Consider the following 19,260-nt stretch of genomic DNA (forward strand, 5'->3'; position numbering starts at 1 on the left):
GACAGCATCAGTCACTATGGATACCTGAGGAGACAGCATCAGTCACTATGGATACCTGAGGAGACAGCATCAGTCACTATGGATACCTGAGGAGAGGAGACAGCATCAGTCACTATGGATACCTGAGGAGAGGAGACAGCATCAGTCACTATGGATACCTGAGGAGAGGAGACAGCATCAGTCACTATGGATACCTGAGGAGACAGCATCAGTCACTATGGATACCTGAGGAGACAGCATCAGTCACTATGGATACCTGAGGAGAGAGCATCAGTCACTATGGATACCTGAGGAGAGGAGACAGCATCAGTCACTATGGATACCTACCTGATGGATAGAGGAGACAGCATCAGTCACTATGGATACCTGAGGAGACAGCATCAGTCACTATGGATACCTGAGGAGACAGCATCAGTCACTATGGATACCTGAGGAGAGGAGACAGCATCAGTCACTATGGATACCTGAGGAGAGGAGACAGCATCAGTCACTATGGATACCTGAGGAGAGGAGACAGCATCAGTCACTATGGATACCTGAGGAGACAGCATCAGTCACTATGGATACCTGAGGAGAGGAGACAGCATCAGTCACTATGGATACCTGAGGAGACAGCATCAGTCACTATGGATACCTGAGGAGAGGAGACAGCATCAGTCACTATGGATACCTGAGGAGAGGAGACAGCATCAGTCACTATGGATACCTGAGGAGAGAGCATCAGAGACAGCATCAGTCACTATGGATACCTGAGGAGAGGAGACAGCATCAGTCACTATGGATACCTGAGGAGAGGAGACAGCATCAGTCACTATGGATACCTGAGGAGACAGCATCAGTCACTATGGATACCTGAGGAGACAGCATCAGTCACTATGGATACCTGAGGAGAGGAGACAGCATCAGTCACTATGGATACCTGAGGAGAGGAGACAGCATCAGTCACTATGGATACCTGAGGAGAGGAGACAGCATCAGTCACTATGGATACCTGAGGAGAGAGCATCAGTCACTATGGATACCTGAGGAGACAGCATCAGTCACTATGGATACCTGAGGAGACAGCATCAGTCACTATGGATACCTGAGGAGACAGCATCAGTCACTATGGATACCTGAGGAGAGGAGACAGCATCAGTCACTATGGATACCTGAGGAGAGGAGACAGCATCAGTCACTATGGATACCTGAGGAGACAGCATCAGTCACTATGGATACCTGAGGAGAGGAGACAGCATCAGTCACTATGGATACCTGAGGAGAGGAGACAGCATCAGTCACTATGGATACCTGAGGAGAGGAGACAGCATCAGTCACTATGGATACCTGAGGAGACAGCATCAGTCACTATGGATAGAGACAGCACAGCATCAGTCACTATGGATACCTGAGGAGACAGCATCAGTCACTATGGATACCTGAGGAGAGGAGACAGCATCAGTCACTATGGATACCTGAGGAGAGGAGACAGCATCAGTCACTATGGATACCTGAGGAGAGGAGACAGCATCAGTCACTATGGATACCTGAGGAGAGGAGACAGCATCAGTCACTATGGATACCTGAGGAGAGGAGACAGCATCAGTCACTATGGATACCTGAGGAGACAGCATCAGTCACTATGGATACCTGAGGAGAGGAGACAGCATCAGTCACTATGGATACCTGAGGAGAGGAGACAGCATCAGTCACTATGGATACCTGAGGAGAGGACCTGAGGAGAGGACAGCATCAGTCACTATGGATACCTGAGGAGAGGAGACAGCATCAGTCACTATGGATACCTGAGGAGAGGAGACAGCATCAGTCACTATGGATACCTGAGGAGACAGCATCAGTCACTATGGATACCTGAGGAGACAGCATCAGTCACTATGGATACCTGAGGAGAGGAGACAGCATCAGTCACTATGGATACCTGAGGAGAGGAGACAGCATCAGTCACTATGGATACCTGAGGAGACAGCATCAGTCACTATGGATACCTGAGACAGCATCAGTCACTATGGATACCTGAGGAGAGGAGACAGCATCAGTCACTATGGATACCTGAGGAGAGGAGACAGCATCAGTCACTATGGATACCTGAGGAGAGGAGACAGCATCAGTCACTATGGATACCTGAGGAGAGGAGACAGCATCAGTCACTATGGATACCTGAGGAGAGGAGATAGCATCGACTCACAGTCGTCGCAGTAGGAGTTGCCACAGCAGGGAATGACCACAGCGTCAGTCATCAGGTCTTTACAGAGCAGACAGAGGAGCTCATCAGGGACTGGATCCTCGTCCTCCTCGGAACTGGACTTGTCCCTGGGGACGAACGGAGGCCTCTCCTTCTTACCTAAAGCATAGGCCTCACTGTGGAGGGGGAGACACACACACACACACATAGAGGTGTACTTACGGGTTAGATGTCAGAGGTCAGGGGTTAAAGGTAACATTGAGTGGCTGCTGCCAACACACTGACTCAACTCCAGCCACTTTAATAATGGGAAATGATTTAAAATATATCACTAGTCACTTTAATGCCACTTTATATATGCCACTTTATATAGAATGTACTCTATACCATCTTATCTTGTTTACATACCCTACATCACTCATCTCATATGTATATACTGTACTCTACATCATCTACTGCATCCTTATGTAATACATGTATCACTAGCCACTTTAACTATGCCACTTTGTTTACATACTCATCTCATATGTATATACTGTACTCGATACCATCTACTGTATGCTGCTCTGTACCATCACTCATTCATATATCCTTATGTACATGTTCCTTATCCCCTTACACTGTGTATAAGACAGTAGTTTTGGAATTGTTAGTTAGATTACTTGTTGGTTATCACTGCATTGTCGGAACTAGAAGCACAAGCATTTCGCTACACTCGCATTAACATCTGTTAACCATGTGTACCATTGACAAATACAACCATGTGACCATTAACATCTGCTAACCATGTGACCAATAACATCTGCTAACCATGTGACCATTAACATCTGCTAACCATGTGACCATTAACATCTGCTAACCATGTGACCAATAACATCTGCTAACCATGTGACCATTAACATCTGCTAACCATGTGACCAATAACATCTGCTAACCATGTGACCAATAACATCTGCTCACCATGTGACCAATAACATCTGCTAACCATGTGACCAATAACATCAGCTAACCATGTGACCAAGTAACATCTGCTCACTAGGGATGGCATCAGTGGGTGTGGTCAACAGTGGGGGGTCAGAGGTAACTCACGCGTCTATCGTAGGGATGGCGTAGTGGCCGGTGTTGGTCAACAGGGCTCCCTTTATAGACGGGTCGTCCACTTCCGTCATGAAGGAACGGGGAATGCCGGTACTCTTCTTGATCCTCTGGGGCGGCTCAAACCCTTTCTCCTTCTAACACACACACAGACACACACACACACACACACACACATTTACTGGGTTGCTCTGAACAAAGATAACACACACACACACCAAGGATGTGATGTCTTACCCCCGTTAGTAGGACAGTTCCTGATGTGATGTCTTACCCCGTTAGTAGGACAGTTCCTGATGTGATGTCTTACCAGTCACTATAGGACGTTAGTAAGACAGTTCCTGATGTGATGTCTTACCCCGTTAGTAGGACAGTTCCTGATGTGATGTCTTACCCAGTTAGTAGGACAGTTCCTGATGTGATGTCTTACCTCGTTAGTAGGACAGTTCCTGATGTGATGTCTTACCCCGTTAGTAGGACAGTTCCTGATGTGATGTCTTACCCCGTTAGTAGGACAGTTCCTGATGTGATGTCTTACCCCCGTTAGTAGGACAGTTCCTGGTGTGATGTCTTACCCCGTTAGTAGGACAGTTCCTGATGTGATGTCTTACCCCGTTAGTAGGACAGTTCCTGGTCTTACCCCCGTTAGTAGGACAGTTCCTGATGTGATGTCTTACCCCGTTAGTAGGACAGTTCCTGATGTCTTACCCCGTTAGTAGGACAGTTCCTGATGTGATGTCTTACCCGTTAGTAGGACAGTTCCTGATGTGATGTCTTACCCCGTTAGTAGGACAGTTCCTGATGTGATGTCTTACCCCGTTAGTAGGACAGTTCCTGATGTGATGTCTTACCCCGTTAGTAGGACAGTTCCTGATGTGATGTCTTACCCCCGTTAGTAGGACAGTTCCTGATGTGATGTCTTACCCCCGTTAGTAGGACAGTTCCTGATGTGATGTCTTACCCCCGTTAGTAGGACAGTTCCTGGTCTTACCCCCGTTAGTAGGACAGTTCCTGATGTGATGTCTTACCCCCGTTAGTAGGACAGTTCCTGATGTGATGTCTTACCCCCGTTAGTAGGACAGTTCCTGGTGTGATGTCTTACCCCGTAAGTAGGACAGTTCCTGATGTGATGTCCGTTCTTGCCACAGCGATAACAGGTGTAGTTGGCTGGAGGGGGACCCGTCAACTTCTTCACATAACTAATAACACAAATACAATGTTAACCCAACGTTAACACATTACTGATAGTCCAGACAGGTGTCAACATTAACACAGGATAGAGCTGCTGTTACATCCTGGTTCAGTTACAGGATAGAGCTGCTGTTACTTCCTGGTTCAGTTACAGGATAGAGCTGCTGTTACTTCCTGGTTCAGTTACAGGATAGAGCTGCTGTTACATCCTCTACCGGTTCAGTTACAGGATAGAGCTGCTGTTACATCCCGGTTCAGTTACAGGATAGAGCTGCTGTTACATCCCGGTTCAGTTACAGGATAGAGCTGCTGTTACATCCTGGTTCAGTTACAGGATAGAGCTGCTGTTACATCCTGGTTCAGTTACAGGATAGAGCTGCTGTTACATCCTCTACCTGTTCAGTTACAGGATAGAGCTGCTGTTACATCCTCTACCTGTTCAGTTACAGGATAGAGCTGCTGTTACATCCTCTACCTGTTCAGTTACAGGATAGAGCTGCTGCTACATCCTGGTTCAGTTACAGGATAGAGCTGCTGTTACTTCCTGGTTCAGTTACAGGATAGAGCTGCTGTTACATCCTCTACCGGTTCAGTTACAGGATAGAGCTGCTGTTACATCCTGGTTCAGTTACAGGATAGAGCTGCTGTTACATCCTGGTTCAGTTACAGGATAGAGCTGCTGTTACATCCTGGTTCAGTTACAGGATAGAGCTGCTGTTACATCCTCTACCAGTTCAGTTACAGGATAGAGCTGCTGTTACATCCTCTACCAGTTCAGTTACAGGATAGAGCTGCTGCTACTTCCTGGTTCAGTTACAGGATAGAGCTGCTGTTACTTCCTGGTTCAGTTACAGGATAGAGCTGCTGTTACATCCTGGTTCAGTTACAGGATAGAGCTGCTGTTACATCCCGGTTCAGTTACAGGATAGAGCTGCTGTTACATCCTCTACCGGTTCAGTTACAGGATAGAGCTGCTGTTACATCCTCTACCGGTTCAGTTACAGGATAGAGCTGCTGTTACATCCTCTACCGGTTCAGTTACAGGATAGAGCTGCTGTTACATCCTGGTTTAGTTACAGGATAGAGCTGCTGTTACATCCTGGTTCAGTTACAGGATAGAGCTGCTGTTACATCCCGGTTCAGTTACAGGATAGAGCTGCTGTTACATCCTCTACCGGTTCAGTTACAGGATAGAGCTGCTATTACATCCTGGTTCAGTTACAGGATAGAGCTGCTGTTACATCTCGGTTCAGTTACAGGATAGAGCTGCTGTTACATCCTCTACCGGTTCAGTTACAGGATAGAGCTGCTGTTACATCCTGGTTCAGTTACAGGATAGAGCTGCTGTTACATCCTGGTTCAGTTACAGGATAGAGCTGCTGCTACTTCCTGGTTCAGTTACAGGATAGAGCTGCTGCTACTTCCTGGTTCAGTTACAGGATAGAGCTGCTGTTACATCCTCTACTGGTTCAGTTACAGGATAGAGCTGCTGTTACATCCTGGTTCAGTTACAGGATAGAGCTGCTGCTACTTCCTGGTTCAGTTACAGGATAGAGCTGCTGTTACATCCTGGTTCAGTTACAGGATAGAGCTGCTGTTACATCCTGGTTCAGTTACAGGATAGAGCTGCTGTTACATCCTGGTTCAGTTACAGGATAGAGCTGCTGTTACATCCTCTACTGGTTCAGTTACAGGATAGAGCTGCTGTTACATCCTCTACTGGTTCAGTTACAGGATAGAGCTGCTGTTACATCCCGGTTCAGTTACAGGATAGAGCTGCTGTTACATCCTCTACTGGTTCAGTTACAGGATAGAGCTGCTGTTACATCCCGGTTCAGTTACAGGATAGAGCTGCTGTTACACCCCGGTTCAGTTACAGGATAGAGCTGCTGTTACATCCTCTACCGGTTCAGTTACAGGATAGAGCTGCTGTTACATCCCGGTTCAGTTACAGGATAGAGCTGCTGTTACATCCCGGTTCAGTTACAGGATAGAGCTGCTGTTACATCCCGGTTCAGTTACAGGATAGAGCTGCTGTTACATCCCGGTTCAGTTACAGGATAGAGCTGCTGTTACATCCTCTACCGGTTCAGTTACAGGATAGAGATGCTGTTACATCCCCTACTGGTTCAGTTACAGGATAGAGCTGCTGTTACATCCTCTACTGGTTCAGTTACAGGATAGAGCTGCTGTAACATCCTCTACTGGTTCAGTTACAGGATAGAGCTGCTGTAACATCCTGGTTCAGTTACAGGATAGAGCTGCTGTTACATCCTGGTTCAGTTACAGGATAGAGCTGCTGTTACATCCCGGTTCAGTTACAGGATAGAGCTGCTGTTACATCCTCTACTGGTTCAGTTACAGGATAGAGCTGCTGTTACTTCCTGGTTCAGTTACAGGATAGAGCTGCTGTTACTTCCTGGTTCAGTTACAGGATAGAGCTGCTGTTACTTCCTGGTTCAGTTACAGGATAGAGCTGCTGTTACTTCCTGGTTCAGTTACAGGACAGGGTCGTAGTCAGTCTGGTTAGACTGTGTGTGGTAATACTCACTGTATGGGGTCGTAGTCGTGATTGGACTGTGACATCATGGCTCTGATTTTGTCGTCCTCCGATGCGTTGGCCTCTGCCAGGTTCGCCGTCTGTTCCCAGAAACCACCAGGATATGTGACATAGTTAGATAGAGACCAGGGGTCACCAGGATATGTGACATAGTTAGATAGAGACCAGGGGTGAAAGAGGACAGACAGACAGACAGACAGACAGACAGACAACCTAGTCAGTCTGACAGTCTAACCTAGTCAGTCTGTTCAGCAGGGAACAACATCCGATAGAAATGTATAAAACAGACATTAAAACAGACATGGTTCTCTGACACGGAGAACAAGTCATCCTCAATAGCAGATCTATCCATGGTATTTCTATCTGTCTAACCTGGTCAGTCTGTTAGATCTCAGTCGTCTAACCTAGTCAGTCTGTTAGTCTGTGTCTAACCTAGTCAGTCAGTCTGTGTCTAACCTAGTCAGTCTGTGTCTAACCTAGTCAGTCTGTTAGAGTCTGTGTCTAACCTAGTCAGTCTGTGTCTAACCTAGTCAGTCTGTCTTAGTCAGTCTGTGTCTAACCTAGTCAGTCTGTGTCTAACCTAGTCAGTCTGTGTCTAACCTAGTCAGTCTGTGTCTAACCTAGTCAGTCTGTGTCTAACCTAGTCAGTCTGTGTCTAACCTAGTCAGTCTGTGTCTAACCTAGTCAGTCTGTGTCTAACCTAGTCAGTCTGTTAGATCTGTGTCTAACCTAGTCAGTCTGTGTCTAACCTAGTCAGCCTGTTAGATCTGTGTCTAACCTAGTCAGTCTGTGTCTAACCTAGTCAGTCTGTGTCTAACCTAGTCTAGTCAGTCTGTGTCTAACCTAGTCAGTCTGTGTCTAACCTAGTCAGTCTGTGTCTAACCTAGTCAGTCTGTTAGTCTGTGTCTAACCTAGTCAGTCTGTGTCTAACCTAGTCAGTCTGTGTCTAACCTAGTCAGTCTGTGTCTAACCTAGTCAGTCTGTGTCTAACCTAGTCAGTCTGTGTCTAACCTAGTCAGTCTGTGTCTAACCTAGTCAGTCTGTGTCTAACCTAGTCAGTCTGTGTCTAACCTAGTCAGTCTGTGTCTAACCTAGTCAGTCTGTGTCTAACCTAGTCAGTCTGTGTCTAACCTAGTCAGTCTGTGTCTAACCTAGTCAGTCTGTTAGATCTGTGTCTAACCTAGTCAGTCTGTGTCTAACCTAGTCAGTCTGTGTCTAACCTAGTCAGCCTGTTAGATCTGTGTCTAACCTAGTCAGTCTGTGTCTAACCTAGTCAGTCTGTGTCTAACCTAGTCAGTCTGTGTCTAACCTCAGTCTGTGTCTAACCTAGTCAGTCTGTGTCTAACCTAGTCAGTCTGTTAGATCTGTCTCTAACCTAGTCAGTCTGTGTCTAACCTAGTCAGTCTGTTAGATCTGTCTCTAACCTAGTCAGTCTGTGTCTAACCTAGTCAGTCTGTGTCTAACCTAGTCAGTCTGTCTGTGTCTAACCTAGTCAGTCTGTGTCTAACCTAGTCAGTCTGTGTCTAACCTAGTCAGTCTGTGTCTAACCTAGTCAGTCTGTGTCTAACCTAGTCAGTCTGTGTCTAACCTAGTCAGTCTGTGTCTAACCTAGTCAGTCTGTGTCTAACCTAGTCAGTCTGTGTCTAACCTAGTCAGTCTGTGTCTAACCTAGTCAGCCTGTTAGATCTGTGTCTAACCTAGTCAGTCTGTGTCTAACCTAGTCAGTCTGTGTCTAACCTAGTCAGTCTGTGTCTAACCTAGTCAGTCTGTGTCTAACCTAGTCAGTCTGTGTCTAACCTAGTCAGTCTGTGTCTAACCTAGTCAGTCTGTGTCTAACCTAGTCAGTCTGTGTCTAACCTAGTCAGTCTGTGTCTAACCTAGTCAGTCTGTGTCTAACCTAGTCAGTCTGTGTCTAACCTAGTCAGTCTGTGTCTAACCTAGTCAGTCTGTTAGATCTGTGTCTAACCTAGTCAGTCTGTGTCTAACCTAGTCAGTCTGTGTCTAACCTAGTCAGTCTGTTCAGTCTGTGTCTAACCTAGTCAGTCTGTGTCTAACCTAGTCAGTCTGTGTCTAACCTAGTCAGTCTGTTAGATCTGTGTCTAACCTAGTCAGTCTGTGTCTAACCTAGTCAGTCTGTAGTCTGTGTCTAACCTAGTCAGTCTGTGTCTAACCTAGTCAGTCTGTGTCTAACCTAGTCAGTCTGTTAGATCTGTCTCTAACCTAGTCAGTCTGTGTCTAACCTAGTCAGTCTGTTAGATCTGTCTCTAACCTAGTCAGTCTGTGTCTAACCTAGTCAGTCTGTGTCTAACCTAGTCAGTCTGTGTCTAACCTAGTCAGTCTGTGTCTAACCTAGTCAGTCTGTGTCTAACCTAGTCAGTCTGTGTCTAACCTAGTCAGTCTGTGTCTAACCTAGTCAGTCTGTGTCTAACCTAGTCAGTCTGTCTAACCTAGTCAGTCTGTGTCTAACCTAGTCAGTCTGTGTCTAACCTAGTCAGTCTGTGTCTAACCTAGTCAGTCTGTGTCTAACCTAGTCAGTCTGTGTCTAACCTAGTCAGTCTGTTAGATCTGTGTCTAACCTAGTCAGCCTGTTAGATCTGTGTCTAACCTAGTCAGTCTGTGTCTAACCTAGTCAGTCTGTGTCTAACCTAGTCAGTCTGTGTCTAACCTAGTCAGTCTGTTAGGTCTGTGTCTAACCTAGTCAGTGTCTAACCTAGTCAGTCAGTGTCTAACCTAGTCAGTCTGTGTCTAACCTAGTCAGTCTGTGTCTAACCTAGTCAGTCTGTGTCTAACCTAGTCAGTCTGTGTCTAACCTAGTCAGTCTGTGTCTAACCTAGTCAGTCTGTTAGATCTGTGTCTAACCTAGTCAGTCTGTGTCTAACCTAGTCAGTCTGTGTCTAACCTAGTCAGTCTGTTAGATCTGTGTCTAACCTAGTCAGTCTGTGTCTAACCTAGTCAGTCTGTGTCTAACCTAGTCAGTCTGTTAGAGTCTGTGTCTAACCTAGTCAGTCTGTGTCTAACCTAGTCAGTCTGTGTCTAACCTAGTCTGTCTCTAACCTAGTCAGTCTGTGTCTAACCTAGTCAGTCTGTTAGATCTGTCTCTAACCTAGTCAGTCTGTGTCTAACCTAGTCAGCCTGTTAGATCTGTGTCTAACCTAGTCAGTCTGTGTCTAACCTAGTCAGTCTGTGTCTAACCTAGTCAGTCTGTGTCTAACCTAGTCAGTCTGTGTCTAACCTAGTCAGTCTGTGTCTAACCTAGTCAGTCTGTGTCTAACCTAGTCAGTCTGTTAGATCTGTGTCTAACCTAGTCAGCCTGTTAGATCTGTGTCTAACCTAGTCAGTCTGTGTCTAACCTAGTCAGTCTGTGTCTAACCTAGTCAGTCTGTGTCTAACCTAGTCAGTCTGTGTCTAACCTAGTCAGCCTGTTAGATCTGTGTCTAACCTAGTCAGTCTGTGTCTAACCTAGTCAGTCTGTTAGATCTGTGTCTAACCTAGTCACCTAGTCTCAGTCTGTGTCTAACCTAGTCAGTCTGTGTCTAACCTAGTCAGTCTGTGTCTAACCTAGTCAGTCTGTTAGATCTGTGTCTAACCTAGTCAGTCTGTGTCTAACCTAGTCAGTCTGTGTCTAACCTAGTCAGCCTGTTAGATCTGTGTCTAACCTAGTCAGTCTGTGTCTAACCTAGTCAGTCTGTGTCTAACCTAGTCAGTCTGTGTCTAACCTAGTCAGTCTGTGTCTAACCTAGTCAGTCTGTTAGATCTGTGTCTAACCTAGTCAGTCTGTGTCTAACCTAGTCAGTCTGTGTCTAACCTAGTCAGTCTGTGTCTAACCTAGTCAGTCTGTGTCTAACCTAGTCAGTCTGTGTCTAACCTAGTCAGTCTGTGTCTAACCTAGTCAGTCTGTGTCTAACCTAGTCAGTCTGTTAGATCTGTGTCTAACCTAGTCAGTCTGTGTCTAACCTAGTCAGTCTGTGTCTAACCTAGTCAGTCTGTGTCTAACCTAGTCAGTCTGTGTCTAACCTAGTCAGTCTGTGTCTAACCTAGTCAGTCTGTGTCTAACCTAGTCAGTCTGTGTCTAACCTAGTCAGTCTGTGTCTAACCTAGTCAGTCAGTGTCTAACCTAGTCAGTCAGTGTCTAACCTAGTCAGTCAGTGTCTAACCTAGTCAGTCTGTGTCTAACCTAGTCAGTCTGTGTCTAACCTAGTCAGTCTGTGTCTAACCTAGTCAGTCTGTGTCTAACCTAGTCAGTCTGTGTCTAACCTAGTCAGTCTGTGTCTAACCTAGTCAGTCTGTGTCTAACCTAGTCAGTCTGTGTCTAACCTAGTCAGTCTGTGTCTAACCTAGTCAGTCTGTGTCTAACCTAGTCAGTCTGTGTCTATCCTAGTCAGTCTGTGTCTAACCTAGTCAGTCTGTGTCTAACCTAGTCAGTCTGTGTCTAACCTAGTCAGTCTGTTAGATCTGTGTCTAACCTAGTCAGTCTGTGTCTAACCTAGTCAGTCTGTGTCTAACCTAGTCAGTCTGTGTCTAACCTAGTCAGTCTGTGTCTAACCTAGTCAGTCTGTGTCTAACCTAGTCAGTCTGTGTCTAACCTAGTCAGTCTGTGTCTAACCTAGTCATTCTGTGTCTAACCTAGTCAGTCTGTGTCTAACCTAGTCAGTCTGTTAGATCTGTGTCTAACCTAGTCAGTCTGTGTCTAACCTAGTCAGTCTGTCTAACCTAGTCAGTCTGTGTCTAACCTAGTCAGTCTGTTAGATCTGTGTCTAACCTAGTCAGCCTGTGTCTAACCTAGTCAGTCTGTGTCTAACCTAGTCAGTCTGTGTCTAACCTAGTCAGCCTGTGTCTAACCTAGTCAGTCTGTGTCTAACCTAGTCAGTCTGTGTCTAACCTAGTCAGTCTGTTAGATCTGTGTCTAACCTAGTCAGTCTGTGTCTAACCTAGTCAGCCTGTGTCTAACCTAGTCAGCCTGTGTCTAACCTAGTCAGTCTGTGTCTAACCTAGTCAGCCTGTGTCTAACCTAGTCAGTCTGTGTCTAACCTAGTCAGTCTGTGTCTAACCTAGTCAGTCTGTGTCTAACCTAGTCAGTCTGTGTCTAACCTAGTCAGTCTGTTAGATCTGTGTCTAACCTAGTCAGTCTGTGTCTAACCTAGTCAGTCTGTGTCTAACCTAGTCAGTCTGTGTCTAACCTAGTCAGTCTGTGTCTAACCTAGTCAGTCTGTGTCTAACCTAGTCAGCCTGTGTCTAACCTAGTCAGCCTGTGTCTAACCTAGTCAGCCTGTGTCTAACCTAGTCAGTCTGTTAGATCTGTGTCTAACCTAGTCAGTCTGTGTCTAACCTAGTCAGTCTGTGTCTAACCTAGTCAGTCTGTGTCTAACCTAGTCAGTCTGTGTCTAACCTAGTCAGTCTGTGTCTAACCTAGTCAGTCTGTGTCTAACCTAGTCAGTCTGTGTCTAACCTAGTCAGTCTGTGTCTAACCTAGTCAGTCTGTTAGATCTGTGTCTAACCTAGTCAGCCTGTGTCTAACCTAGTCAGCCTGTGTCTAACCTAGTCAGCCTGTGTCTAACCTAGTCAGTCTGTGTCTAACCTAGTCAGTCTGTTAGATCTGTGTCTAACCTAGTCAGTCTGTGTCTAACCTAGTCAGTCTGTGTCTAACCTAGTCAGTCTGTTAGATCTGTGTCTAACCTAGTCAGTCTGTGTCTAACCTAGTCAGTCTGTGTCTAACCTAGTCAGTCTGTTAGGTCCTGATAGGTGTCTAACCTAGTCGGTCTGTTAGGTCCTGATAGGTGTCTAACCTAGTCAGTCTGTTAGGTCCTGATAGGTGTCTAACCTAGTCGGTCTGTTAGGTCCTGATAGGTGTCTAACCTAGTCGGTCTGTTAGGTCCTGATAGGTGTCTAACCTAGTCAGTCTGTTAGGTCCTGATAGGTGTCTAACCTAGTCGGTCTGTTAGGTCCTGATAGGTGTCTAACCTAGTCGGTCTGTTAGGTCCTGATAGGTGTCTAACCTAGTCAGTCTGTTAGATCTGTGTCTAACCTAGTCAGTCTGTTAGGTCCTGATAGGTGTCTAACCTAGTCAGTCTGTTAGGTCCTGATAGGTGTCTAACCTAGTCAGTCTGTTAGGTCCTGATAGGTGTCTAACCTAGTCGGTCTGTTAGGTCCTGATAGGTGTCTAACCTAGTCAGTCTGCTCAGATTGACTCTGGTCTGAAAACGCTGATTCAACTTATTTCTCACGAGAAAATACTAATCTACCAGATTCACTTGAATCGACTTTACTAAAAAAAAGGACAGGAAGTGTAAATCCACTGGGGGAGAAAACGGATATTATCCTTCGTCTTAGAGACATTTTATTGGATAAAACAATACATTTAAATAAAACATTCACACGCCCACATTCCAGCTACCCAATCACAGCTACACACATAAATGGTCAGGTGTCTAAGAGACATTTTATTGGCTAAAATAAAACATTCATACTCCCACATTCCAGCTACCCAATCACAGCTACACACATAAATGGTCAGGGGTCTAAGAGACGTTTTATTGGCTAAAATAAATAAATATAATATATAACTAACAATAACAAAATCGGCACAACATCAGAAACAGCCGTGGTTCATACTGTAGGTGTGTGTTTTACTTCAGCAACACACACACACACACACACACACACACACACACACACACACACACACACACACACACACACACACACACACACACACACACACACACACACACACACACACACACACACACACACAACATACACAGAAACACACACACACATACACACACACACACACAACATACATATTTGAGGATAAAACAAGAACTATATTTGAGGATGAATGACATCTGCTAAATGTTAATATATGTATAAAAAGTAAAATTTACATTTACATTTAAGTCATTTAGCAGACGCTCTTATCCAGAGCGACATAAAATCTCTTCAACAACACAGTGAAAAAAGCAGTAGAGAGGATTTGACAAGTTGTTACATGGCTTCAATAAGTTTTGAAATCAAGATTGATAACAGGTTTGTTTATAAATTAGTGTCCTAGGGGTGAAAGGTCATAATAAAACACAACCCGGTGAGTCTTCATTTAGAGAGAGAAGGGGGGGAAAAAACGAGGTGAACACTTCATTCTTCAGGATGCGTGTTCGGGAACGAGTGTGTGTGTAACGTACGAGTGTGTGTGTGTGTAACGTACGAATGTGTGTGTGTGTAACGAACGACTGTGTGTGTGTGTGTAACGAACGAGTGTGTGTGTGTGTGTGTAACGTACGAGTGTGTGTGTGTGTGTGTAACGTACGAGTGTGTGTGTGTGTAACGTACGAGTGTGTGTGTGTGTAACGTACGAGTGTGTGTGTGTAACGTACGAGTGTGTGTGTGTGTGTGTGTAACGTACCAGTGTAAGCAGCAGCAAGTGTCCTTCAGACTAAAAAGACAGAGAGAAATCTCTTTACATGACCAGGGACAGTAAACAAATCACATCAAAATCAAAACCACCAATTAATATCATTACAACCAAGTCAGTCAACATAACTTTTTGAAAACATTTTTTTTTTTTTTTACACTTAGTTTCAATCCAACTCAACTGTTTTAAGAGAAAAGAGAGAGGAGAGAGAAGGAGAGAAGAAGGAGAGAAGGAGAGAAGAAGGAGAGAAGAAGGAGAGAAGAAGGAGAGAAGAAGGAGAGAAGAAGGAGAGAAGAAGGAGAGAAGAAGGAGAGAAGAGAAGGAGAGAAGAGGAGAGAAGAGAAGGAGAGAAGAGGAGAGAAGGAGAGAAGGGAAGGAGAGAAGGGAAGGAGAGAGAATATATAGTTTACCTTTGAAAGTTGGGCCAGTGATATAGATGAAGCATGATCATCAATCTGTTTGAGACAAAAATCAGATTACTGCTCCATCACACACACACACACACACACACACACACACACACACACACACACACACACACACACACACACACACACACACACACACACACACACACACACACACACACACACACACACACACACACAGTAGAGTAACACACGAGCTAGATATCTACTGTCAAAACCGTGTTGATGGTATTAAATAGTCAGTTATAAAACGCTGGAACAGACATTGCCATAATAAACATCAGCAGAGACAGGCCCTCAGTCTCTCCTGGTTACCTAGGAGACAGGCCCTCAGTCTCTCCTGGTTACCTAGGAGACAGGCCCTCAGTCTCTCCTGGTTACCTAGGAGACAGAGACAGGCCCTCAGTCTCTCCTGGTTACCTAGGAGACAGAGACAGGCCCTCAGTCTCTCCTGGTTACCTAGGAGACAGAGACAGGCCCTCAGTCTCTCCTGGTTACCTAGGAGACAGAGACAGGCCCTCAGTCTCTCCTGGTTACCTAGGAGACAGAGACAGGCCCTCAGTCTCTCCTGGTTACCTAGGAGACAGAGACAGGCCCTCAGTCTCTCCTGGTTACCTAGGAGACAGAGACAGGCCCTCAGTCTCTCCTGGTTACCTAGGAGACAGAGACAGGCCCTCAGTCTCTCCTGGTTACCTAGGAGACAGAGACAGGCCCTCAGTCTCTCCTGGTTACCTAGGAGACAGAGACAGGCCCTCAGTCTCTCCTGGTTACCTAGGAGACAGAGACAGGCCCTCAGTCTCTGGTAATGAGACATGAAAAGGACCATTCAAAATTAACAAGTCCCCAAACCACCTAATCATTTTTATTTATTTTTTACCTTCAGAACAAAATTAATGATTTACAAAAAAGGGACCAGTTCATTTCATAAAACATCCAAAAAGTCTTAGTGACATTAAAATTAGGTCTTTGTAAAAATATGTTTTTTAAAAGAGCACCCCCTCCGCCAGTTTCGCGGGCGTCTAATCCCCCCCCATCCGCCAGTTTCGCGGGCGTCTAATCCCCCTCCGCCCAGTTTCCGCGGGCGTCTAATCCCCATCCGCCAGTTTCGCGTCGGGCGTCTAACCCCCTCCGCCCAGTTTCGCGGGCGTCTAACCCCCCTCCGCCCAGTTTCGCGGGCGTCTAATCCCCCTCCGCCAGTTTCGCGGGGCGTCTAATCCCCCCTCCGCCAGTTTCGCGGGCGTCTTGTGATTCTTCTAGAAGGCAGAAGTCGTAGTTTAATACAGAAGGACAATTTATGTTCAACAGAACTTTAAAAAAAATAAGATGATTAAGATGATTTATTGGCTGATTAAGATCAGCCAATAAATGTATTTATTTATTTAACATCCTGTGTGACTTGCTTCTTGTATAGGCGTTAGCAACATGCTAACATCCGGTGTGACTTGCTTCTTGTATAGGCGTTAGCAACATGCTAACATCCTGTGTGACTTGCTTTATGAGAGGTGTGTGTGTGGGGGTTATTAGTTTTACTTTTAAAATGCTAGGCATGATAGGTATGGTACAATCCTGTTCCTCTGGTTGCGTCATCCTGAGGCATCCCGTCTGCCTGGAGGGACAACACGGTTGCCTCAGTTTCGGTCCGACGTCAATTTCAAGAACTTTGAAAGTTTCTTCAAGTGCAGTCACAAAAAACATCAAGGGCTATGATGAAACTGTCTCTCATGAGGACCGACACAGGAAAGGAAGACCCAGAGTTACCTCTGCTGTAGAGGATAAATTCACTCGAGTTTCCAGACTCAGATTGCAGCCCAAATCAATACTTCACAGAGTTCAAGTAACAGACACATCTCAACATCAACTGTTCAGAGGAGACGACGTGAAATCAGGCCTTCATGGTCAAATTGCTGCAAAGAAACCACTACTAAAAGGACACCAAGAAGAAGAAGAGACTTGCTTGGGCCAAGAAACACGAGCAATGGAGATTAGACCGGTAGGAATCTGTCCTTCGGTCTGATGAGTCCAAATGTGAGATTTTTGGTTCCAACAGTGTCTTTGTGAGACGTAGAGTAGGTGAACGGATGATCTCTGTGTATTTCCCACCGTGAAGCATGGAGGAGGAGGTGTGTGATTCCCACCGTGAAGCATGGAGGAGGAGGTGTGATGGTGCTTTGCTGGTGACACTGTCAGTGATTTATTTAGAATTCAAGTCAAACATAACCAGCATGGTTACCACAACATTCTGAAGTGATACGCCATCCCATCTGGTTTGGGCTTAGTGGGACTATCATTTGTTTTTCAACAGGACATTGACCCGATACAACTCCAGGCTGTTTAAGGGCTATTTGACCAAGAAGGAGAGCGATGGAGCGCTGCATCAGATGACCAGGTCTCCACTAATACCCCACCTCAACCCAATTGAGATGGTTTGGGATGAGTTGGACCGCAGAGTGAAGGAAAAGCAGCCAACAAGTGCTCAGCATACATAGCCCATTGTTCCACCCAATGGTGGAACAAACTCCCTCACGACGCCAGGACAGCGGAGTCAATCACCACCTTCCGGAGACACCTGAAACCCCACCTCTTTAAGGAATACCTAGGATAGGATAAGTAATCCTTCTCACCCCCCTTTAAGATTTAGATGCACTATTGTAAAGTGACTGTTCCACTGGATGTCATAAGGTGAATGCACCAATTTGTAAGTCGCTCTGGATAAGAGCGTCTGCTAAATGACTTAAATGTAAATAGCCCACCCAACTACCTCATCCCCATATTGTTATTTATTTTGCACCCCAGTATCTCTACTTGCACATGAATCTCCTGCACATCTATCACTCCAGTGTTTAATTGCTATATGGTAATTATTTATCCTCCATGGCCTATTAATTGCCTTACCTCCCTAATCTTACTACATTTCCACACACTGGACATAGATTGTTCTATTGTGTTATTGACGTTTGTTTATGTGTAACTCTGTTGTTGTTGTTGTTGTTTTGTGTCAAACTACTTTGCTTTATTTTTGGCCAGGTCGCAGTTGTAAATGAGAACTTGTTCTCAACTAGCCTACCTGGTTAGATAAAGGTAAAAATAAAAAAATAAAAAAATATGTGGGAACTCCTTCAAGACTGTTGGAAAAGTATTCCAGGTGACTACCCCATGAAGCTGGTTGAGAGAATGCCAAGTGTGTGCAAAAGCTGTCAGCAAGAAGCCAAAAAACTTTGAAGAATCTAAAATCTATTTATTTTTTTGGTTACTACATGATTCCATATGGGATAAATGTAAATGTAATAGTTTTAATGTCTGTTTAATTCCATATGTGTTGCTAGTTTTAATGTCTTCACTATTATTCTACAATGTAGAAAATAAAAACCCTTGACTGAGTAGGTGTGGCCTGGTGTTTTTGACTGGTACTGTAGTTTAAAAAACAGGACAACACTAGAATGGTATGACAAGACATTTCAGACACGTGTAGTGTGTGTGTGTGTGTGTGTGTGTGTGTGTGTGTGTGTGTGTGTGTGTGTGTGTGTGTGTGTGTGTGTGTGTGTGTGTGTGTGTGTGTGTATTCGTCACATACTCCTTTAGAGGATCCGATGGAAAAGTGACTGTGTTCTGAAGAACGATCTCCTTTGGAGGATCCGACGGGGAGGTTCTGAACGGGGAAGTGATTCGGTTCTGAAAAACGCTCACTGGAACACAGAGAGAGACAGAGGACAGAGAGAGAGAGAGGACAGAGAGAGAGAGAGGACAGAGAGAGAGAGAGGACAGAGAGAGAGAGAGGGGACAGAGAGAGAGAGAGAGAGAGGACAGAGAGAGAGAGAGGACAGAGAGAGAGAGAGGACAGAGAGAGAGAGAGGACAGAGAGAGAGAGAGAGAGGACAGAGAGAGAGAGAGAGAGGACAGAGAGAGAGAGAGAGAGAGAGGACAGAGAGAGAGAGAGAGGGGACAGAGAGAGAGAGAGGACAGAGAGAGAGAGAGGACAGAGAGAGAGAGAGGACAGACAGAGAGAGAGAGGACAGAGAGAGAGAGAGAGGACAGAGAGAGAGAGAGGACAGACAGAGAGAGAGAGGACAGAGAGAGGACAGAGAGAGAGGACAGAGAGAGAGGACACAGAGAGAGGACACAGAGAGAGGACACAGAGAGAGGACACAGAGAGAGGACACAGAGAGAGGACACAGAGAGAGAGAGAGAGAGAGAGAGAGTTAAATTCATGTTTGTCATTCAGACGCTCTTCTCCAGACAGACACACGTCCAAGTTTAAAATAGTCTAGAAAATTCCAGAAACCGACACATCTGAAACTGTCGTGTGTCTGTTACCCCCCAGACCAGACCTGTCGTGTGTCTGTTACCCCCCAGACCAGACCTGTCGTGTGTCTGTTACCCCCCAGACCAGACCTGTCGT

At 45.5% G+C, this 19,260-nt stretch overlaps 1 protein-coding gene across 1 annotated transcript in view; it reads right to left on the reverse strand.

The window, feature by feature from the left end:
- LOC124026775 (E3 ubiquitin-protein ligase RBBP6-like) overlaps positions 1 to 19,260 on the reverse strand; it is a gene marked incomplete at its 3' end in the record, with an annotated part of 57,846 nt that overhangs the window by 13,755 nt on the left and 24,831 nt on the right. The window contains 6 exon segments of the mRNA XM_046339518.1: positions 2,186 to 2,358; positions 3,272 to 3,414; positions 4,380 to 4,476; positions 7,020 to 7,108; positions 14,847 to 14,891; positions 18,436 to 18,547. Coding sequence (XP_046195474.1) covers positions 2,186 to 2,358; positions 3,272 to 3,414; positions 4,380 to 4,476; positions 7,020 to 7,108; positions 14,847 to 14,891; positions 18,436 to 18,547 — 659 coding nt within the window.

The sequence above is a fragment of the Oncorhynchus gorbuscha genome, unplaced genomic scaffold, assembly GCF_021184085.1.
Source record: "Oncorhynchus gorbuscha isolate QuinsamMale2020 ecotype Even-year unplaced genomic scaffold, OgorEven_v1.0 Un_scaffold_2826, whole genome shotgun sequence".
Classification (NCBI taxonomy): domain Eukaryota; kingdom Metazoa; phylum Chordata; class Actinopteri; order Salmoniformes; family Salmonidae; genus Oncorhynchus; species Oncorhynchus gorbuscha.